This window comes from Dreissena polymorpha, chromosome 8 (assembly GCF_020536995.1).
Source record: "Dreissena polymorpha isolate Duluth1 chromosome 8, UMN_Dpol_1.0, whole genome shotgun sequence".
Lineage (NCBI taxonomy): Eukaryota > Metazoa > Mollusca > Bivalvia > Myida > Dreissenidae > Dreissena > Dreissena polymorpha.
Genome location: NC_068362.1, coordinates 37,671,587 through 37,696,627, shown reverse-complemented (window position 1 = coordinate 37,696,627; position 25,041 = coordinate 37,671,587). Strand labels below are relative to the sequence as shown.

Here is a 25,041-nt window from a genome sequence, read left to right as displayed (position 1 = left end):
CATTTAATCGCAAATCCTCACATTCCTGAATTTTCCCCTGTTAAAACAAGTTTGGATTCGATTCAATAAGTTTATTGGTTAGTTAATTTCTGATCAGGTTAGTTTACACCAATTTCAATGCTCATGGGTTCTCAATATGGAACGGCGAACATTCATGGCATTTTGAGCCTTTACAATATTTCATATTCTTCAAGCCTACTATCAGTTCAAAGATGGATATGTATTCTTATATTACTAATATTGACAGGTCCCAAGCATTACTGTAACCCGTTTACCTACAGGGATATCATACTATTGACTTGGTTTCCATTACTCCTCACATGGGTTTTATTATTGCAGGTTTATAACTTTAGCAACATTTTGTACCCCAATATTTAATGAAGATTTATAACATTTATATTAATTTAGGAAGCAAGTGGTGCGTGACGTTTATGTCATGTGATCTGTGCTATCGTATGACTCCACCAATACATATCATTACTTAACGGCGCTTAACAAATATGGGTAGTACTTGAACAAGTAGTTCTTAACAGGCAAATACTCGAAACGGCAAATGTTTAACAGAGTAGTTATTTTTGACTTTCTGCCAATTTGAAATTGGTACAAATAAATCTAACCTAAATTATCGGGCTTTTTTTTGGTATTCAAACTTCAATTGATTTAAATATAGTTTCATAACTGTCAATAGTTATTCATACCTTAAGATTATTCACTCTCCGAAAACGATCTATTCCTTACACACTATATATCAACCGTAGAGAGCGTTTTGTTGGTATGAATATTTATATAAAAATCAATATCTAAACACAATAGCTAGAGCTGAATTACGTTTATGTTTGTCAAAAGGCAGATCGTATTACTGGTAGCAATAATCCTTACATTAGTCTGTCAATGTTCGACCTGTATACACGTTTTTAGTTGTTCAATATATTATGTATATATATTATTACCGATTTTCAATATTTACGTTGAAAATAGCCATTATCAAACACTGGTATGATAAGTTTCAAATACCTTAAATAAGAAATCTTTGCAGTATTGACAATATGCTTTCATAAGCTAGCTAAACGCCGGGGATAACACATAAACACATTTAATCAAGTAAAATTACTTACTGTTTAGGAGGTATTCAGAGTGGTGATCACATAAATTAAACAGAAAAAATGATAACATTGAAATGCCAAATGCAAATTTATTTAACATATTCACTCTTTAAACTAGTCATGCGCGAAAACATCGATAAAAAATTGTACTGATTTTTTTATAAATGTATCTTCTTTATCATTTGTAGTGCACACCGAATATTGGTATATATTTTCAATAATGTGCAACATACTTACATACCTTGTTTGTCAATTATGGCTTTGCCTTCATCCAATCTCAAATACACACATTAATGAATGTTCTCCCGTTAAAACAAGTTTTAAATCGATTCAATTCAATACGTTTATCGGTGGGTTAACTTCTGATATGGTAAGTTTACACTAATTCTAAAGCCCATGGGTTTCCAATAATGATATGCTAACTTTCCGGGCTGTTTTAAGGTTCATGTAGAGGCTTCATTTTGAAAAATGTGGGACCCCAAGCATTGAACTCAAATTTGACTAAAGGAAGAGTGCCACATTGAAAATGTATACATATATGCTTTAAAGGATGTTTTTCCTTCAAACTGCTACCAATTTTGTACATCAACGTATCATACCATCCACAAAATCAATCAAAATACAAAGCGATTTTAACACTAAAATATACATTATTTTCAAAAATCTGAATCATAATTATTCCACGTATTTCGGCGGAAAATTATATAACTAGTGAATAATATCGACATTGACGAGGGCAAGTTACGCTTAAATAGTAAAAAAAGTTTACATATCTAGAAATATCAAAACTCGAACACATGTCATTTCATCACCATGGGGGCAGCCATTTGTAAATTCATAAAATAGAAAGAAACATGCTAAAAACTCACTCATCGCCTAATTGACATCCCAAACGGTTGACGATGACAAATGCATTGGATTGTAATCTTTCCGTTGATGTTTGCAAACTGCATGATCAGACCTCATAAACACTCAAAAGAATAACTATGTAAGAAGCATTTCACCAATGTTTACAATTGTTGTCGAATCACCATACTTATATTATTGCGCATAAAATAGTACGCTTACAGACTGACAGAAAGATCGATACGTAACTCCGTTAAATTCATCACGGTATACCATTCTATTGATAACATATAATAACACATCGCTTTAACAATCTAAAAGGAGAAATAAATCTTTTAAACAAAGTTTTTAATAACGAAAGTGAAAACAACGGAAGTTATATGGATATTCTGTGAGATGCACTTCGGCTCCAGAAAAAACAATACAAATAAACTAAAACAGACGTGTGGGGGACAATTTTCAGCTGGAAAATATTTGAAATAGGGTAAGTGATGATATCTCTACGTGGTCATTTCTGTTATTGAGTGCGATCTCTTGCTGATTAATGTTAATAGTTGTTTTACTAGTCGCGCACCAACTGTCAAAATAAGTTTGTGTTTTCTCAGGTTTGTGTATACACATACCCGGTTTTCTCACCACTGCACGTGGTTTCGACCGATTTGTTTTGCACGTTTTTCTACGGAGCACAGCGAGGGCCACGCTCTCCAAATGGGTAGAAGGAATCGAAATATAAAATCAATCGGTTTGCCAATTTCTTTATATTCCTTTACAGTTTTATATGTCGCCTGCAATCTATTTAAATTTGAGATGGTTTAAATTTGCAATTTGGTTGAGAGGTAAATAACAAAATTGTTAAGCCTTTGAAAAAGAATTGTGACTCTTATTATCCACCATACCTGGATTTTTAAAAAAGTAGTTACGTTTTAGTTATTTTTAGAACTTTGTTTAGGAAATTTATCCAAAATAGGCAGTTGAATAAAAACTCATTTGTTGTTTTATGACAATAATTTTCTGTGAAATGTTGCTAACTTGACCTTGTATATGTATATAGCTTTGTATTTATTCAACTTAAGGTAGTGCATATCCTTCCTAACTTTAGATTGAGATTTTGTAAATTAGTGTAAAAATGTATTAGTTTTAAACCAAAATATGAATAAAGCACACAAATATTTAATGTCAAAAATGTGTTAATGTTATTCTATCCGTTTTTAGGTTTAAAATGATATATAGTTTGACCATTTTGTACCACATTGAATGAAGAAAAACCAAAGCGAATTTTTAATGAATTTTATCCCCCCCATGAACCTTAAGCCATTTCAATATTTCATATTGTGCAAGCTTACTATAAGTTTAAAGATGAATATGTATTCTTATGAAAATGTGAAAATAAAACACGTAGATATGTCACGCAGTTGTTGAGACTATTTCAATAGCCGAAATGCAGTGAGATTTCGACAAAAGCACTTCAATAAAGGCACCCAAACGTTTAACATAGAAGTCCTTAATAAAATGCACCAAAAATCTTACAGGCACACATAGGATACATTAAATTACCACAAAAGGCATGAATGAAATTGCTAAGTATCTATTAAACAATGAAAGAAAAGTAACTCTTTACAAACAAACACTAATATTGACCAAAAAAGGCATGGATGCAATTGATAGGTACCAATAAAAACATGAAAGAAAAGTAACTCATTAGAAACAAACATGCGTGAACAAATGGCGACACGAAATTTTGACAGGTGATAAAAAATGTTGTTTTTTTACATTAAAAAGGCGATTTACAAACTATTATATCGGATATAAAAAAGGAGAACTATCACGGTAATATTATTTCAGTACTAAATTTTCACAAAAATAAGTGGTTTAAATGAAATTATTCTCGGTTTGATAAATACGGTAGAGTATGGTGTTATACATGTTATTTAAAAGCGAGATAATGGTAATGGTTTAGCGCGAATATTGCACAAGTTTTGTGTTTAAGATTTAGCGCGAAAGCGCACGAGTTTTTCGTGTTTGGGTATATATGATTTGCAAATATTTTGAGTCGCCATTCTCCCCACAGCTCATAGTCCCGTGCCTTCCGTTTGTGTACCCGTCTTTATGTCTTTGATGTCAACTACTTATATCCGCATACAGATAAAACTAGTTCCGTTTATCAAATGCCTTACGTTGAAGGAATATATATTATATGTTTAACCTTTTTTCACTAAGTAATATTCAGATAATAATAAAGCGAAAGTTGTTTTAAATAGAGGATATTTGTTGGATCCGGTGGATTATCGATTTTAATCCACGAGTGTTCATATAAAAAATATATTTTCTATGATCACGAGTGAATTAAAATCGCTAATCCACCGAATCCAACACATTTTCCTTTTATTTAATGCATTTTTCACAGTTTATATACATTGTTAAAGAGTTTAACTAACGAATTTTGCTGGGATAATGACGTCATTTCGTCAAAACAATGACGTAATTTCACAGTAAACAATGACAATTTTCGATAATTCTCACTGATAATTTTCGCTGTTTGAAACAGTGAAATTATCAGTTTTAATTCACTGATATTTCTCTATAAACCACCGGAAATAAAACACATTCTTTAACCGTGCATTTGTGACATTTGTAGTGACCAAAATACAACCAAATCACAATTTTGTAATAACGTTATGTGTTTGCTGGGTAAGCAATTGACTTTTTCAGACGACTTTATACAGTAACGTTTAAAGGAGGTCTTTTCGACGTCTTTTAAAAGACGTCATTATTATATCGCAAAAACAGGTCTTTTCGACTTTTTTAAAAAGACGTCATTATCATGTTGCTAAAAAGACGTTAAAAATACATTTATTTTACAATTTTCTCAGAGGTCTTAATAATGTTTAGTTAAAACGCAATTTTTTTACGTCTTTTAAAAGACGTCATTATTTTCGCGGTAAAAAGACGTTTTTCGAAGTATTTTAAAAGACGTCATTACTATCTCGCCTAAAAGACGTTTTGTCGACGTTTATGAAAGAAGTTATTATCACGTTGCTCAAAAGACGCTGAAAAGACGTTTATTTTACAATTTTTTCAGTCGTTTTTATAGTGTGACGTTATAACGACGTCATTTTTACGTCTTTTAAAAGACGTCATTTTTATTTCGGTAAAAAGACATCTTGTCGACGTAAGACGTCATTATTTTTCTCACCAAAAATACGTCTTGTCGACGTCTTTAAACAGATGTTATTAGCATATCGCTAAAAAGACGTTGAAAAGACGTTGTTTATTTAGCGGCGACTGAGCGACCGTAAAACAACAAAAAAAAGACGTCAAAAAGACGTCTCATGTTTGCTGGGAAGCAGCGTGTCGTGCTAGAATGTAAATCAAGCTAATCGTGATAGACATATATGTCTTTAAAATTGACATGTTTTACATTTATAGTGGTCAATAGTTTATATGACACGTGCCTCAAGCTTAACCATCTTTTTGCTTGACTTAAATTACCTCAAAATGTATATGCCATAGTGCATTTATTTTTTCATTAAGTAGCAGGTTTGTTAATGTTAAAAGAGTAGTTATTTTTGGCTTCCCGCTCATGTGCACTTGGCACAAATAAACCGATCCTAAATTAAAGGGGTTAGATATCATTATTCACACAAAATAACTTCAAACTTATGTTCATAACGGTCAATAGATGTTTGTAACCTGAGGTTAAAAAAATATCCACTCCGTACACATCCTTCATCAAACAAAGAGCACCTTCTGTGGTTACACATATTTATATAAAAGCCATTATTCAAACAAACTAGCTATCACATTATTATATGGCTGAATAGCGTTATGTCTGACAAAGATCATATTACAGGTAGCAATAATCAACACATTTACCTGTAAATGTTCGACGTGTGTGAACTTATAAAATCGTTGATCATTTTCCCAATGTATAATACTTGCGTTTTAAAATACTGCATTCGAAATTACCCTTATTTAACGCTGTTAGTAACAATACTGTTACGGTCAGTTTATGTTTTACGGGTAATAAGCTATTGGGATAGCGCCGGAATAAAGCACATGCGTTTAACTTAAGTAAAATTACATGTTACATGAAGGCATTCGGTATTTTAATCGCATCATCTAAGCATTTATAAGTAAGATTCATTTATGAGTCACTGACATTCCAAAGGGATAAACAAAATAATCACTGTTGACAGAAGTATTAAATAGAACAATTGATCATACATTTTACTCCGATGAAGTACATAACAAATATTTGTTTTTGAATAATTATTTTACAACACACATACCCTATTAGTTATCGGTTGTCAGCATTCATGCGCATTTTCTCCAATTTCTATTTTTTCCAAAGCGAAACAAGTTTCGATTTGATTCAATTTGTTTGTTAGGTGTGTCAACTTCCGATTAGGTAAGTTTACACTTACTCCAATTTGCATGGTGTCATTTTATGGAAAGGTCAACTTTTAAGGCATTTCTGAAGCCATTTGGTAATTTCATATTGTGCAAGCCAATTTAAAGATTAATTTGTCTAACATATCGTATGCAACCTTTCAAAAAAGAAATCAGAACAGAAAAATACACATAGGATACAGGAAATAAACGCAAAAGAGTTCGGCCCGAGAAAAGAAAAAAACTGTACAAATAGAAATGGACTCTTCTATTGATCATAATGTACGACGGGACACACAATAATTAAGACGGGTGTAACTTATAACGCGTAATATGCGCAATTGTAACTAATTGGCATTTTATATGTGACCAAATCGTATACTTACTATACTTTAAAATAATTATGTCGGTCGAGTCCACTCCACATTTAAATTATACGAGACCGGTTTCTACGCTCGAGTGATCATTTATATTGTTAGATTAAATTTGATTGGTTCATAACTTGTGTAGTTATCCTCGAGGATTGTAGTGATGTGTAAATCACATTGACCACATGGTTCAGAGCGGGAAGACGTGCCTTTCAGACATCTTTGTCACGCACAACATTCTTTAATTTTATCTTCTTTCGTAAAAAGTTTCACCGATGGACGAACGAGAACTGTAAGAGCGAAGAGGTAGCAGTCAGAACCACATTCTGATTGCTGAATTTCTCTCTTCAAGACTTCAGTATGTTACGAATATTATTTATGATGAAGTAATTAAATATTTAAAAAAAATATATATAGTCTTAATCTTCCCCCTGAACTCTGGGTTACAAATATAAAGCCGTTAATTAATTACTTTTAAAATCATGCAGTAATTGCGCAATTGTCTATTCCGAGCTAAGGTCCGGGATTCCCTAAAACAGTTATAATACCAAATAAAAATCATTAATTAGAAAACAAATCTTTATCTAAAGGGCCCCGCCTCTCCTACCCAATGCTGAACTGTTGACTACGTCATTACAGATTCCAAATATAATATAAATGGAATTTCAGAAGCATCCTCAGTAAAGAAAATAATAGTATTATCTGCTAGAAAGTTATTAAAGGCAAGAACAAAACTGGGTGGCTCACCAGTACTAAGCACACATACCAACGTTAGTTAATGAAAACTGGCATGCTTCTATCAGAGATACATTGTGCAACGCCAAAGAAACAAGACCTCCTCGGTCTGAGACTTAAGCCACCCCCCCCAAAAAACCAAGACGGCATGAAAGGCCCAAAGTCGCTCACCTGAGATAACTAGATATTATTGGGACAAATCTTCTGACCAAGTTTAAAGAAGATCGGACAGTACATTTGGCCTCTAGAGTGTTAACAAGATTTTTCTATAGCCATAAATACCCATATAAGGAAAAATGCCCCGACGCTTGGCAGCCATGTTTTTCAAGCAAACGTGACCATTTTCAAACTCATCCAAGATATCAATAAGACAAATCTTCTGACCATATTTCTTGAAGATTGGACAATAAATGTGGCCTCTAGAGTGTTAACAAGGTTTTACCAAATGCCCCGCCCCTTGACAGCCATGTTTTTCAAGCAAACGTAAGCATTTTCGAACTCATCCAAGATATCATTGAGACCAATTTTCTGACCAAATTTCATGAAGATTGGACAATAAATGGGGCCTCTAGAGTGTTAACAAGGCAAATGTTGACGCTGCACGACGGACGACGCACGACAGACAAAAGGCGATCACAAAAGCTCACAATGAGCAGGTGAGCTGAAAAAAGGGCCCTGACACAGAATTTCTTGTGTCACAGTGACCTCGAGCTTTGAACTAGTGACTCCAATTTCAATAGGGGTCATTTACTGTCCAAGGCCAATGCACATGTGAATTATCAAGTCAATCGGTCAATGCGTTGACGAGTTATTGATCGGAAATGATTTTCACACTCATTATGACAGTGACTTGACCTTTGACCTAGTGACCCAAATGTCAATAGGGGTCATCTACTATCCAAGGCCAATTCACATGTGAAGTATCAAGTCAATTGGTCCCTCCGTTCACAAGTTATTAATCGGAAACGAACTGGTCTACCAACAGACAGACAGACGAACATCCAGCAAAACAATTTGCCTCTCTTCTTTGAAAAGGGGGTATACTAATTTCAATACCAATACCCTCACATTCAATGAAGCTTTAAATAGCTGCGATCCTATTACTTTGTATTCCAGCTCTCTACCAATTAACTAAACGAGTGAAATAATGAAATACTTTTTAAAATCACATAATTATCAGTCGAGATTTAACCCTATTCACGTTTTGTTAAATTAGCAAATTTGAACAACAAAATGTTTCAGATTTGCAAATTGTCGTTGTAGTTTTGATATTTGCGAGGAAACAGTAAAATTGCACATTTACTGTTCTCTAAAATATCCAATGAATGCATCTGTTGACGATTTAAAAGACGATTTGAAAAATACAAAGTGTTTCAAACGCAAAACCATTAAATAATTTGTTGTTATTATAACATGAATTGTGTTACAGTATAGACCTTAACTTGAATATATGAGTCATACCCAATGCCACTCTGTGTGTATATACATACAGGCCTCCGCAGTTTAAACTCAGTCTATTGCTAGCGCTGCCCACATGCACGCGCACTAACAAGTTGCCTGATTCTATATTAATTATGGATGAATAATAAACTTATAAACCATACGTGTAGTTTATTAAGTACAACATAAACATGGTGTCACAATATAGCTAATAATGGGATTAATCCGTTCGGACAGTTTCAAAATAACATTTTGTTATCTGTGCCAATTATCTGGGTGTAATGGGTGATGAAGCACCACCAGTAACCGCGATAGCAGCGCCAGCGACAATGCCATAATTAATACCGTTTCCTGGAAATCTCGACACGGAGGGTAACATTGCCACAAACTGGAAGAAATTTTAGCGCTCGTGGATTAACTACGAAAACGCATCAGGCCCATGTGCCAAAGCAAAGGATTTACGTGCCGCTAAGTTCCTTACATGCATAGGACCGGAAGCTATGGACGTGTTTGAGGGATTCGCATTCACTCAGGACGAAAGCCAGGAAGACATAAACGTCATTCTACAGAAATTCAAAGCATTCTGTGTTGGGAAAACCAACGTTACGTACGAAAGATGCCTGTTTCATACGTGCGTACAATGTGAGATGGACTCATTTGACACGTATTTGTCAAAAATACGCCAACTTGCCTAGACATGCGAATACGGACAATTGGACGATGACTTAATCAAAGACCGATTGGTTATCGGAATACGCGACACACAGGTGCGTAAACGTCTTTTACAAGAAGACAAATTAACTTTGCAAAAATGCATTGATATGTGCAGGGCCGCAGAAGCCTCAAGTGCAAAAATCAAGTCAATTAGCAATGGTGCGTCAGGTGTGTCCGACGATGTGCATGTCTTCAAAAGAAAATCGAAGCCGCAACAAAACAAAAGCAATCACAGTGAACCACAGTCAGCCGTCAAGAAATGTACATATTGTGGAACAAATTGCATGCCAAACAGCTGCCCTGCCTTTGGAGTAAAGTGCCGAAAATGTGGAAAGCCTAATCATTATGCGTCAGAATGTCGCTCAGCCAGAAAATCAAAACACAAAAGCCATGAGAAACAATTTAACCTTTCAGATGATGTGAATTGCGATGACATATTAACATTGAACGCAGGAAAGTGTTTTCAGAACAAAATTTATGCAAACATGTTACTAGTGAAACTCGAGAAACAATTAAATTTCAATTAGATTCGGGCGCGACAACAAATATCATTCCACGGTCATTAATCCCAGGAGTTGAAATAGAATGCACTGACTCATAATTGAGAATGTATGACAAATCAGTGATCAAAGCTGAAAGGAAATGCAAATAAATGATAAAAAATCCAAAGACACATGCTATATACAATGTTGAATTTTGAGTGATTGATAAAGATGTAACCCCGCTACTCGGCGCAGAAGCAATACAAGAAATGCAATTGATAAAAATTCAATATCATTACATATGCCCTGTGGACAAATCTGATTGTTTGTCAATGCATGATATTGAACATAAATTTTCAACAGTCTTCATTGGTGAAGGTGAATGTTCTAGGCCACTTCATTTGAACGTTCATGATACTGTTCAACCAGTGAAAATGCTTGTACGACGCGTGCCGTTATCATTGAAACTTGAGCTCAAAAAGCAGCTAGATAAACTTAAGAATAATGGGACAATTGAGAAAGTTGACGCCCCCACTGACTGGTTATCTAGTTTGGTAATTGTTAAACGTGCTTCTGAAAAAATTCGTCTATGCATCGATCCTAAGCCACTTAACAAAGCGTTGAAGCGTTTCACTACCTGATCCTAGTGGTTGAAGATTTATTACCAGAGCTCTCGCAAGCAAAAGTATTTAGTAAATGCGCTGTCAAAAATTCTTTTTGGCATGTCAAGTTAGATGAGGAGCCTAGCTATTTAACATCATTTGAAACGCCTTACGGAAAGTACCGTTGGCTGAAGATGCCGTTTGGAATATCAGCACCGGAATACTTCCAGCAGTATTTGCAAGAAATCTTTAGTGGTCTCGGTGGAATATGCGCCATAGCGGGCGATATAATTGTCTACGGCAAAGGCTCCTCATACGACGAAGCTGTCAGGGACCATGATAACAACTTGAAAAAAATGTTGCAACGATGCATATATCGCAACATTAAGCTAAACAAGGACAAGTTGCAGCTACATTAGACAAGCATGCCGTTTGTTGGTCATTTATTAATGGACAAAGGTGTTAAACCGGACCCCGCGAAAGTTGAAGCAATCATGAAAATGCCGAAACAAACAGACAAGAAGGGTGTGCAGAGAATATTAGGTATTGTCAATTATTTGACAAAGTTTCTACACAAACTCAGTGACATGTGTGAGCCACTACGCCAGCTTACACACAAGGAAAACTTATTCCAGTGGTCCCATGCGCATGACGAAGCACTACCCGCGATCAAGCAAGCAGTGTGTAATGCCCCTGTGCTACGATATTTCGATTCAAAACTCGAAACTACAATCCAATGTGATGCATCCGATACCGGATTGGGTTGTGTGATGTTTCAAGGTGGACAACCTGTTGCATTTGCAAGTCGAAAAATGTCAAAATCGGAGATAAACTATGCGCAAATCGAAAAGGAACTCTTATCTGTGCTTTTCGGATTTGAGAATTTCCACCAATATGTATATGGTCGGAAAGTGACTGAAGAGAGTGACCATAAGCCGCTTGAAATAATAAGCAAAAAGCTGTTGATCAGAGCTCCGAAACATTTGCAGAGGATGCTACTCAAACTGCAAATGTACGATTATGACATTGTGTACAAGAAAAGCGAACACGTGTACATATCGGATACGCTTTCAAGAGCTTATCATGGCCATGGTTCAACGGAATTCAAAGACGTTCTACTCTCGGAGTACGAAAAGGAGATTGAAAGTGCAAAAATGATGGACTACCTTGTGCTTTCTCAAGCAAAACAAGACAATCTACGCAAGCAAACACTAGCAGACCCGACCTTAAGAATCGTGATTGATCAAATAGGTAACGGATGGTCAAATACGCCAAGAGAAGCAAAGCCATAGTATCAGTGCGCGATGAACTCTCATGCGAAAATGGAATTATATTCCGAGCAGATCGCGTAGTGGTACCGAAATCGATGCGAAAACACGCGCTAGAACATATTCATTCTCACACTGGTGTTGAAGGATGTCTAGCAAAAGCACGCAACAGTGTGTATTAGCCGAACATGACGTCAGAAATAAAGGATTACGTCAGCAAGTGTGAAACAGGCCAGTCGTTCGGTAAGAAGCAGTGTAAGCAGCCGCTTATCAGCCACGACGTACCAGATCGTCCATGGGCTAAAGTAGCAACGGACGTGTTGACATTCAACAACAAAGAGTACTTAGTGACAGTGGACTATTTCAGCAATTTCTTTGAAATCGATTACTTGGAACAAGCCAGGTCCAATGTTCATCAGAAAGCTTAAGCAACAATTCGCAAGACACGGAATACCGGAAACGCTCGTGTTAAATTAAGCTACAGTGTTCAAGTCTGAGCAGTTCAAAGCTTTTGAAAATGAATTGGACATTACTCACGCATACTCGTCAGCTCGACTTCCCCAGAGTAGCCGAGAATATTGTAAAACTGGCCAAGAACATAATGAAAAAAGCGAAACACTCGAACACTGATCCTATGATAGCATTGCTAAATTTCCGGAATACTCCGCAACAATCTACTCGCTATAGCCCAGAGCAACAGTTGTTCAATCGAGCAACAAGAACACCGTTACCCATCGTGTCTTCGAAGCTTCAGCCTGCAGTACCCAATGACGTACACCGAAAGCTAAAGGAAAGTAAAGAACGTCAAGCGCATTACTACAACCGCAATGCACGTGACATAAAGCCATTACACGTCGGTGACACCGTTCGCTTACAACCAACGGAACGGAACAAAACATGGGAAAGGGGAACAATTGAGTCAAACCCCCAAATTCGTTCGTATGACGTAAGAACAGAATCTGGCGGCGTCATCAATAGAAATCGCAAACATCTGAGAAAGACACCAGGGCCTGTATTCACCAAACAATTCTTAGACTTAAGTCTAAGAATAAAGAATATTCTTTAAGTTGATATATTCAATAATTGCTTGAATTTTGATTCAAACTTGGCATTAAACACCTCTATCGATATCATTTTTAATGTAGAACATTTTGTTAATGACATAATTACCAGTGGAGGCCTGTATATAACTGAACACTGAACACATTTTTCTTGGTTCCAAGTCTATTCTTTTTTCTTAAGTCTCAAAATGGGTTGGTGAATACGGGCCCAGAACTCTTCACTCCAAGGGAGGAAAATCGTGAAAATGAACAAATCTTTAATGCACCAGAATTACCTCCCATTGAACTTCCTAATCGTAAGGGCCCAGAGAAACAAAAACAGTCGACTATTGAACCACTTAACAACAACTAGATCTGGTCGACAAGTTCAGCCACCTGAGCGGTTCAAAGACTATGTGCTTAACTTTGTAAATAGTGTGTTGTAATTATGTGCAGACTTTTGACATTACACATGCGTTACTTGTATTTCATTTATCATTTGCATGATTTCATGAAGGCATCTTGAGATCATTTATACTGCTTATTATGTGCATATGCTTAAGCAAATGATAATGACTTTTATATATTACTAGTACATTAAAGAGCATGTCTATCTTTTGTAAAAGAGAAAGGATGTAAAAGTATAGGCCTTAAATTGAATGCACGAGTCATACCCAATGCCACTCTTGTTAGTATAAACATACAGGCCTCCGCAGGTCTATTGCTAGCGCTCCCCACATGCAAGCGCACTATCAAGTTGCCTGATTCTATATTAATTATGGATGCATAATAAACTTATAAACCATACGTGTAGTTTATTAAGTACACCATTAACAAATTGACAATATGGGGATTGCTTAAATAAAGCACAAAATAAACTCCCTGCTGTAGGAGCACTGATGGCCTAGTGGCTTAAGTGGTAGACTTTCAATCCAAGGGTCATTGATTTGAGCCCAATTGAGGATTATCTTTTGTTTCTTTATTTTTTGGTCTTTAATTGTATTCTTGTTTTTTAGTTGAGCTATTTAGTTTCAATGTTTACATTTATCAAATTTAAAGCATTTAATGACAAACTTCAATGCATGCCAAAATCTGTGAAATGGTCCTTTTAATGAAAATATGATAATACAGAATACATTTTGATCCGGTGTTACAAGTAAACAAAAACGTCCTATTTGTATTTTCAACTTTATTTAGTATATCCATCCTCAATATGCTACCTTAGTAGCCAAAATATTTGTGATATAACATTCACATGTGATGTATAGTCAATTGGTCATTATACATAAATAAATATAATGTATACTGTTTCTATGGTCAAATGATGAATGCTAACAGCTTAAATAAAGGCTTCATTCAAACTTTGCCCCCCCCCACACCATTGTATTTGTATTTTCTTAAGAGTGTTTAATCCTTATTCAATACTGAGTAAGCAAGAAATATTAAAAATGCATAATTTCTATTTACTGAAACATGGTTTGTCCAAATAATTATACATATTGCAATAATGCTTATTTTGGATTCAAGACTCAAAAATATTGTTTAAACACATTCATCATTAGAACAAAACTTAAACATTTCATAATTCGATAAAAACTAACAAATATATTTATATATACTACACGAATAATGAAACATTCATCCGAGACAATTGCCACATTGCTCATCATAGATGTCAGTAAGTCGCTTATTTTAATTGTATTCAGTGGTATTCAACATCATGGCTTCTTATTCTTTTCCCCCAAAATCAGCAGAAAGTATTGAGATGTATTATAACAATGACAAGCACGGGATTGTATCACACATACAATATATGTGAAGTATGCATTGCAAATTATAAATACATGTAACAGGAATATTCTAAACATGCAAATGTGATGTCAATATATACAATATAACTAAACAGACCCACTGTTTCAAGAGTTTTAGTTCAATAACATAGTTATTACATCTTGAAAATGCCTGGTAAGATAACTATATGCCAGATAATGGAACTAAGTTCAATTATGTTTTGTTATATAGATGTTTTAATTTTGGCTGACCGATTAAGAAAATGTAAATTAGTTTTTCTAAACATTTTTAATAGACCCTGGCTTTATTTTAATTATATCACTGCAGAAAAAAATATACTTTGGTAAATGTCCCATACCTCACACTTGAAATGTAATTTTAGTATAAACTTCGCTAAAATAATTTAAATCAATATGTATCTATCAATTGTACAAGCAGTATTCACTCAGTTCCCTAAAACCTACATTAGCACTGAATGAAATGATTTCAAACACATTGTTTCTGTCTCAAATTCTCACAAACCATCTGTATTCCATTGTCCCACTGGGGGTTAAACAATGAACACTGACAAGATAGTAAACAGCACAAGTAAAGATTCACATCACTTGTACACCTCATATGTAACTTGAAATCAAATCATAAACACTCTATGAACACAGTCATGCAATTTCAAAACTTGTTTCCCTTATAATAATCAAAATGTCACTTCCGTCTACAAGCACAGTTGACCAATCTGTCTCCCAGTAAATTTTCATCTAGGTCTATGTCCTGAAAAACAAAAATTATTTATTTCTATTAAATTTCATGCTGATATAACAAACATGTTTTTTATGAACAGAAATGAGTTTAGAGTATAATTCGAATATTAAAAGTAATGGGTCACAGTTTTTGTATTTTTAAAATATGTTATCAAATATGTTTCCAAATTGGTTGAAGCGTCTTAATTAATAATAATTGCAAGACAATATATTTTAATAAAAACTATTGCTTTTCCCAGGTTTCAAACCAGGGACCTCTTGAAGAAAAAGCTTATGCACTACCACTGCGTCATGATATATTGTTATCAACATATTTTTTAAACAAGAGTTCCGCGGTCGGAGATGACCGCATTGAAGCCGGATTTTTGATTTAAATGACAGGAAAGTACCTTTCGTGTTTTTGTCAATGCAATACTTAAATTACTGAAATATTGTTCAAAGGTCAAAATGAAATGTAAGTACTTTTCAAGGCATGAGCAAACCTTGTGTTATGTTTTGAATGCATGCATATACATGAACAACAATAACATTTAAGGTCACAAATATGAACTTGAATTGACAATTAGGAAAGTTTGATCTCAAGTTTGAAGACTCTAGGTCTAAGCATACCAAAGTATTAACAACTTTAACATATTTACATCCAAGGTCACAGTGACCTCAACCTTCAAATGAATGACCTTGAAATGACCAGTGGTCATCTAAGTGTGCTTGCAAACCTTTACGTCAAGTTTGAGATTCTAGGTCCAAGCATACCAAAGTTACAACAATTTTAACATTTTAACATTTAAGTTCACAGTGACCTTGACCTTCAAATGAATGACATTGAAATGAATGACCTTGAAATGACCAGTGGTCATCTAAGTGTGCTTGCAAACCTTTACGTCAAGTTTGAGATTCTAGGTCCAAGCATACCAAAGTTATAACAATTTTAACATTTTAATATTGAAGGTCACAGTGACCTTGACCTTCAAATGAATGACATTGAAATGAGCAGTGGTGATCTTCTAGTACTGGCCAACCTTTATGTCAAGTTTGAAGACTCTAGGTACAAGCATACCAAAGTTATAACATGGAATAAGAACTTTAACATTTTTACCTACCAAAGTTATAAGAACTTTAACATTTTTACATTCAAGGTCACAGTGACCTTGACCTTAGAATGAATGACCTTGAAATGACCAGTGGTCATCTAAGTGTGCTTGCAAACCTTCATGTCAAGTTTGAAGACTCTATGTCCAAGCATACCAAAGTTATAACAATTTTAACATTTTAACATTTAAGGTCACAGTGACCTTGACCTTCAAATGAATGACATTGAAATGACCAGTGGTCATCTTCTAGTACTGGCCAATCTTTATTTCAAGTTTGAAGACTCTAGGTACAAGCATACCAAAGTTATAACATGAAATAAGAACTTTAACATTTTTACATTCAAGGTCACAGTGACCTTGACCTTGAAATGAATGACCTTGAAATGTCCAGTGGTTACTTACTAGTTCTGGCCAACCTTCATGTCAAGTTTCAAGACTCTAGGTCCAAGCATACCAAAGTTATAACAACTTTAACATTTTTACATTCAAGGTCACAGTGACCTTGACCTTCAAATGAATGACCTTGAAATGTCCAGTGGTTACTTACTAGTTCTGGCCAACCTTCATGTCAAGTTTCAAGACTCTAGGTCCAAGCATACCAAAGTTATAACAACTTTAACATTTTTATATTGAAGGTCACAGTGACCTTCACCTTCAAATGAATGACCTTGAAATGACCAGTGGTCATCTGTTAATCCTGGCCAACCTTCATGTCAAGTTTGAAGACTCTAGGTCCAAGCATACCAAAGTTATACCATGAAATAAGAACTTTAACATTTTTACATTCAAGGTCACAGTGACCTTGACCTTCAAATGAATGACCTTGAAATGACCAGTGGTTACTAACTAGTTATGGCCAACCTTCATGTCAAGTTTCAAGACTCTAGGTCCAAGCATACCAAAGTTATAACAACTTTAACATTTTTTATATTGAAGGTCACAGTGACCTTGACCTTCAAATGAATGACCTTGAAATGACCAGTGGTCATCTGTTAATCCTGGCCAACCTTCATGTCAAGTTTGAAGACTCTAGGTCCAAGCATACCAAAGTTATACCATGAAATAAGAACTTTAACATTTTTACATTCAAGGTCACAGTGACCTTGACCTTCAAATGAATGACCTTGAAATGACCAGTGGTTACTAACTAGTTATGGCCAACCTTCATGTCAAGTTTCAAGACTCTAGGTCCAAGCATACCAAAGTTATAACAACTTTAACATTTTTTATATTGAAGGTCACAGTGACCTTGACCTTCAAATGAATGACCTTGAAATGACCAGTGGTCATCTGTTAATCCTGGCCAACCTTCATGTCAAGTTTTAAGACTCTAGGTCCAAGCATACCAAAGTTATACCATGAAATAAGAACTTTAACATTTTCGAGCACGCCGCCACCCCGCCCGCCCGACAACATCAATCTATAAGCCGAGATTTTTTCGAAAAAAATCCGGCTAATTATCGACAAAAATTGTTACACATTTCAAACGATGAATATTCATTATTGAACTTAAGATACGTATTTTTACGCATTTGTTGTTCCTTAGAAAGTTAAATTTAATTTAAGACCTTTCTTAATAAATTCAAGTTTTAAAGGTTTCATTTCCAACCCTTAGATACAGATGAGCAGCAAACAGCATAAAACCTGAACAGACTGTGAATTACTCACAGGCTGTTCTGGTTTTATGCTGTTTGCCCAAAGCCATTTTCACTTTGGTTTTAATGTGGGAAAGCTGTTAAACCAAGTTGCCAAAAAACAAAAGTAACAAGAACACTTTGAAACTAAACATAAGTTAAGTTCAAAAGCATCTTAAATAAAACGGTGAAAATATTAATTTTTGATATTACTAATAAACTAAATGACATGTAAATTGTTAGAATCAAAAGAATGTGTTAAAAACTGTCATTTTTGATGAGAGTAAGAACAAGTGTTACTATGTTCTGGAAACTATAAATAAAAGACTAAATAATGTAATATCAAAAATAAAACAATAACATCACAAAATAAAAACAAAATAGTTGCATGGAAACCTGTTATGGGAATATAATTACAACTTTTTACATTTTCAAATAAACGCTGCATTCTGATTGGATAATCTGCTCATGTGACATATGTTATAGACACTGTGAACCCACTCTGTGCGTGATTTAATTTTATTTAAAACTGTTCAAGTTTTTCATCAACAAGAGGCCAAATGACGTGAATGTATTGCTTGAATCTTAACGGAGTTGTTTTCCATTTGTTTATAGTGAAATTACATTATTGTTGGGCAAAAATATTTTATATTATGTTATTCATGAAAGTTGAAACCAAAACTCAAACTAAATAAAAACACAAGCGACTTAAAGTCGGTTAAGGCCCTTATAGTTTAATAAATTGCAGCTTTTTTACACATTATGTTGTAATTATAAGAATTGAATTTATATATATGCATGTCATTGGCTGGCATATGAACTGTCCGGAAAAGATGTTGGTTTTTATGAATATAAGGCGTTATTTTTCCTCCCAGTTCATGCACTGCTTAAATTTTGGTAAAAAGGCTATTCAATTTTTAAATAAACAAGCGATGTTTTTGTGAAACACTATGTCCCCATATATTTGACCTTGAAGGATGACCTTGACCTTTCACCCCTCAAAATGTGCAGCTCCATGAGATACACATGCATGCCAAATATCAAGTTGCTAGCATCAATATTGCAAAAATGTATATTAAATGAGCGATTTTGACCCATATATATGACCTTTGACCTTGAAGGATGACCTTGAACTCGACCTTTTACCACTCAAAATGTGCAGCTCCACGAGATAAACATGCATGCCAAATATGAAGTTGCTATCTTCAATATTGCAAAAATTATGGCAAATCTTAAAGTTGGGGCAAACAAACAAACCAACAAACAAACCAACAGACAGGGCAAAAACAATATGTCCCCCGCTATAGTGGTGGGGGACATAAAAACAGTGACATTAAGTACACATGTTCACGTCTAATCTACCACGCTACATGTTCACCCTGCATAGAATACTGACTACCTGTGTGTCCCCTGTATCAACTCCCTATAAAACAAAACAACATCAAGTATTGATATAGTCAAGCTGGCTTCCGGGAAACTGGGTTTAATACATGAGCATAAACTGTCATTACAGATTAGCCTCTTACTTCTTTTATGGTATTTTTAGTTTAAAAGAAGTCTCTTCTTAGCCAAAATCAAGTATTGGCGGAAAGTGTCCTCACTGATAAGCCTGTGCACACTGCACAGGCCAATCTGAGATTACACTTTATGCACAAGCATTAAACCCAGTTTTCCCAGAATGAGGCTCAATTAAACTTCATTAGATTTCCTAGAGACAAATGTCAGTTTTTTTAATCCAAGAAACAGGAGTGACAAATTTTCTATTGAAATTATACATTTTGAAGAAAAAACAGACAATTTTCAACTAAAATTTATTTACAAGCACCAGACATTTCCACGTTCTAAGATTAGAATGTCTGGATTTATGTCCAAGTTTTCAAACACCAGCCATTTACTCTATCTCAAAGATACTCACGTCTGTATTGACGTCCAAGTTTTCAAGGTCGAGTTCGAGCTCCTTTTCAAGGTCAGCCATTTCTTTGGCCCCCAGTTTGGGCTGCTGCACTGCAGGTTGGCTTGATTGTGCCTGAAACATGCATGTATAAGCAATGTGAAACTCCAGTTGCAGCCACATCAGATTATTCTTATCATGTATTTTAGCAATCCCCTTGGAAAATGGGGCTTAATGCATGTGCGTTAAGTTTGGGCTGCTTCACTGCTGGCTGGCTTGGGGCCTGTTACGTATGATCCATGCTCCGGGAAAACTGGGTTTAATGCATGTGCATAAAGTGTCGTCCCAGATTTGTCTATGCAGCACGCAGAAGCTTATCACGGACGACACTTTTCGCTTTATCTGTATTTGTGTTTTGAAAGCCATAAAACGAAAAATTCCATACAACTAAGAGGAAACATACAAATGGTCAACTCTCTGGGACAATTGGGCTTAATTCAAGTAACTGTATTTTTGTGTCTTGACAATTTATTTTCTGATTTCATTTGAGTCTTGCTCTGGGAATATATAGTTTCACTTTGTTTATGTTTAAGCCTCATTCTGGGAAACCTGAAAAACTGGGATTAATGCATGTGTATTTAGTGTCGTCTTAGATTAGCATGTGCAAGCCGCAAAGGCTTACCAGCGAGAGCACTTTCACTTGTTTTAAATTTCTTGTTTTAATGAAGTTTTTTTCTTACAATTTACCATTTTAATGGTATGTTTTGTTTACAGGAAGTATCTTTATAGAGAAAATCTAGTTTTTAAAGAACGTGTCATCCTTGATTAGCCAGTGCAAACTACACAGGCTAATCTGGGAAGACACTTAACACACATGTATTAAGCCCCATTTTCTCATAGCAAATTATTTTATTGAGGTATGTGACCTATTCAACCAACACAGAACTACCATTATATAGTCTTTAAAATAAAATCAAACATATTCCTGTCTGTTAATGCATTTCAAAGAATATCATTTGGATTATGTAACCATGCAATTTTTTACCAACATGTTTCTTTAATTAAACCCTAGACAACAATAAATTTCTATCATTTAGGTTGCTTATATTTTAGTTTTGAAGAAATTTAGGGAAAGATATATGGAGCAAAATAACACCCTGCTAAATCCTGTCCCTTTTTTGCAGAACCCTGTACCTTGTTTGATCCCAGATCTTTCCCTGCTTGTGTTTGGATTATGTCAACATGTTTGGATTATGAAAACATGTGCAAAAGTTTAAATTCTGAAATACAGACTAATGCACATTCAACTCCTTGATTTCCAACTATCTACTTTGCTATCAGAGCCGATGATAATCATAAAATATCTCAAGTCTTTGGATTAAAGTGTGCACCGCACTTAAGGCTGTTACAAGAATTATCTATACATGTATATGAACTACAATGACAAGTGATTAAGTTCATGAAATACCTTGGTTCTCTGTATTAACTTGAAATTAAAAATAATTAGAGTTGATTCTTTAGTTGAGCAACAACAACAACAAAACAGCAAGCTCATCTTATCTTAATTACACAGTATCATGCTTATGAAAATATTCAGTGCTTGCATAAACATGTGCTTCCTCCTAAAGCCCTTTTTTACAATTAGTAAAGCTTGCCAACATTTATCTAATACTGGTGAAGTATATCAGGGCTTTATTTCCTTCTTTAGCAAGGGCCGTATAGATTCCCCTTCTCCTAAGAGAAAGGCACCTTCAACAAAGAGAATTTCTTAAAAACGATGGAATTTTAAAATGTCTAGCTTACTATGGGTATTTTTTTCACCTTTCTTAGTTTTGTTGATAATTGTTTCTCCAAAATAGAAGGCCAGGCCCTTTCCCCAAATCAAGAAAAAAGTCCTGATAATATTATCAAAAATTGCAGACTTGGCCTTTAATTGTGTCATGTATTCAAACTAAGATTGGGTTGTGCACTTATTTCAAGAGTTAAATCATTCTCTATCAGTATTTAAGTGGGCTATTTCCTTTGCCTTGGCTTTCTATGCCAGTACATTACAAATACATTTTCTGCATAATGGTTTTTAAAGATATTGCGTAAAGATAAACATCAGATTCATGTTGGCAAAAGATGCAAGGAAAATGAAAATATGTTTGAACATTTTTAACTCCACAAAATAAATAATAATACATCATCTGAACTATTAATAAATGCTTATGACATACTCAAATTAAATATCAACAGCCAAAGTCTCAAATTGTACAAGGCAAGAATAATAATCCGATATAATGGTAAAAAATAATTGAATGGATAAATACAAATATGAAACTACCACAAACATATAGGTTCCTTTTTTACTGTAGAATGATTGAAAATTAAAGGTCTGACACCACAGAAATATTTGAGCATCTGTATTCGAAAACTGGGCTTAATGCATGTGCATAAAGTGTCATAACCAAATGTCCTGTGTATTAACCACAGGCTTATCAGGGACACTTTACTTTTATGGAATTTTAGTGTTTGAAGAAACTCTCTTCGAACTGAAGATCAGGTTTAGTCAGAGATTGTCTTTCCTGATTAGCCTGTGCAGACTGCACAAAGCAATCTGGACAGGACTGACCCTTAATGCACATGGATTAAGCCCCATTTTCCCAAAGCAAGGTCCAAATATGAAACTACCAAAGCCACATCGTTCAGAAAGGTTCCCAATTCTCAGAGGGTTGAAAATTAAATGTCCAGCACCACAGCATGACCTTTCATGACAAAATAACAACCAATAATCCAACAGTTCAAAGGTCAACAAAAACATCTACCTCCTTCTCATCTTCTGAGAGGCTAGCTTCCTCATCCGACCAACCCATGTCATCATTTGGGGTCACATTCGAGAATCCCTCATTTTCAGAACTTTTTGAAATACCCTCATTTTCATAACTTTTAGAAAAACCCTCGTTTGCTGAACTTTTAAAGGAACCCTCCTCAATAAAACTGCTTGAATGACGCTCAGTTTCTGAACTTTTTGAATAACCCTCAAAAGTTTTTGATTGGCCCTCATCCTCAGGGTCATTATCGGAGTCCCAGTCTGGACTCATGGCACAGGAAGGCTTCCAAGTCATCTGAGATAAATGGGCAGGCTTGGTAACATTGATGTGCTGAATTTAAAGGATCTGTTCACAGATTGTTGCAATGTGTGATTTATGTGCGTTTTTATTAATAACTGTAGCATGACTCATCAGACACTAGGATAAGTTACTTCCCCTCCAAACTAGACTTTTAATCATGGCCCATGGATAGTCTGGTTTAGAGTTTCTAATGTTTTTATAAACAGGCCAAATAACACGCATGTTCAATTGTTTTATTTATGGGCACTTGTATTCATGAATAAAAATTGATGTTGAGCCTCATTCTGGGAAAACAGGGCTTAATGCATGTGCGTTAAGTGTGATCCCAGATAAGCATGTGCAGTCCTCACAGGCTAATCTGGGTCAACACTTTCTGTCCATACTGGATTTCTGTTAAGAAGAGATCTTGTAAACAAAAAAATCCAAAGAAGCAACTTGTTGTCCCTGATTAGCCTGTGCCTACTTCATAAGCTATTCTGAGATGACACTAGACACATGCATTAAGCCCAGTTTTCCCAGGCTAAATATAAGTCACTATTTTGTAAAATGCATTTATCACTAAGATAGCTTTGAAAGACACTACCAAAGTTTCACATAATATTCTTAACATAAAAAAATCCTCTGAAAAGCATTTTTCTATTAAAATAATTTCTTCATTATATTGTTAGTATAGACTTTTTAATTGGTGTAGTTTTTGCAGTTAAATAATTACATATTCCTTCTATTTAAAAAGAAAACAAAATGAAACAACTGCCTACAAGTCCCTTTAGGTAATGGACAAATCAATACATATGTTATATAAAAACTGGTATATAACCACTACATGTTTCTATGGGCTACATTGTTCTGATATATTTTGAAAATAAATAAGAATGCAAATGGACAGTATAAGCTTGGCAGCTTACATAAGCAAGGTTGGCATTTGCAGAACAAACATACAACAAGCATATTGTTTAAATACAAACAAAAATGTAATAATTGTAACTGAAAACTAAGTTGAACAAAAATCACACGCAAAATACTGAAACCTGAAATGATTGTTATACTAGTAACTGAGACATGCTCTGTGAAAATTGGGCTAAATGCATGTGAGTAAAGTGTTGTCCCATATAAGCTTGTGCAGTCCACACAGGCTAATCAGTGAAACACTTTCTGGCTAAACTTAATTTTCATTTAGAAGAGCCTTCCTTTAAATTTCTAAAGGAAAAAATTCATAAAATGGAAAGTTTCGTCTCCGATTAACCTGTGCAGACTGCCAGCGCCCTCACACTACTTTGGAGGAAGGGGTCCGCAGCCCTTAGGAGGGGGAATTTTTTTGGAAATGGGGGAATTTTTATAAAAAAAAACAACAACTGTGTTTAACTGTTATAAATATATATTTCTATATATGTGACTGTCTATAAACAGAAAGGTGGACTTTTACTCAATCTACATAACAGTAATCTAATTTAAATGTGGGTCAGTAGGTAGGCTTTTTTTCTTACCACAACACTTAATTGAATATTTAACTCAATGAGAATGTCATTATTTTCAGGTATCAGCAGTGTGAAATGCATGACTACATAGTACTTACTTTCAGATATAGTTCTTAACAAGATGTTTGATCCAGATTGTCTTTATCTGTAAATTACTGTACAAATAAATACTCTTTGAAAACTAAAGACTGCATTTTGAATAAAGCATTTATTGACAAGAATAAATGTAAATGAAACAAAACATTAACAAAAATAACAGTTCTGAACGATTCAGACGCTTTCCGCAGTTACGTAAATTTTG

At 34.8% G+C, this 25,041-nt stretch overlaps 2 protein-coding genes across 11 annotated transcripts in view; both read right to left on the bottom strand.

Annotated features, from left to right (window-relative positions):
* Nucleotides 1-25,041, bottom strand: part of LOC127843272 (uncharacterized) — a 224,718-nt gene that overhangs the window by 124,509 nt on the left and 75,168 nt on the right. The window lies entirely within an intron of this gene.
* LOC127843273 (coatomer subunit beta'-like) overlaps nucleotides 1-25,041 on the bottom strand; it is a 258,575-nt gene that overhangs the window by 208,725 nt on the left and 24,809 nt on the right. For 2 of the 9 annotated variants that reach the window (XM_052373169.1, XM_052373171.1), the window contains 4 exons: nucleotides 22,960-23,295; nucleotides 20,177-20,287; nucleotides 19,661-19,684; nucleotides 14,879-15,546 (listed from right to left, as the gene is read on the bottom strand). In XM_052373169.1, the coding sequence (XP_052229129.1) occupies nucleotides 15,481-15,546; nucleotides 19,661-19,684; nucleotides 20,177-20,287; nucleotides 22,960-23,295 (537 nt within the window). In that variant the 3' untranslated portion in view covers nucleotides 14,879-15,480. Of the gene's footprint in view, nucleotides 1-14,878; nucleotides 15,547-19,660; nucleotides 19,685-20,176; nucleotides 20,288-22,959; nucleotides 23,296-25,041 lie in introns of those variants that run through there. The other 7 variants (XM_052373174.1, XM_052373173.1, XM_052373172.1 and 4 more) reach the window with 7 other exon arrangements.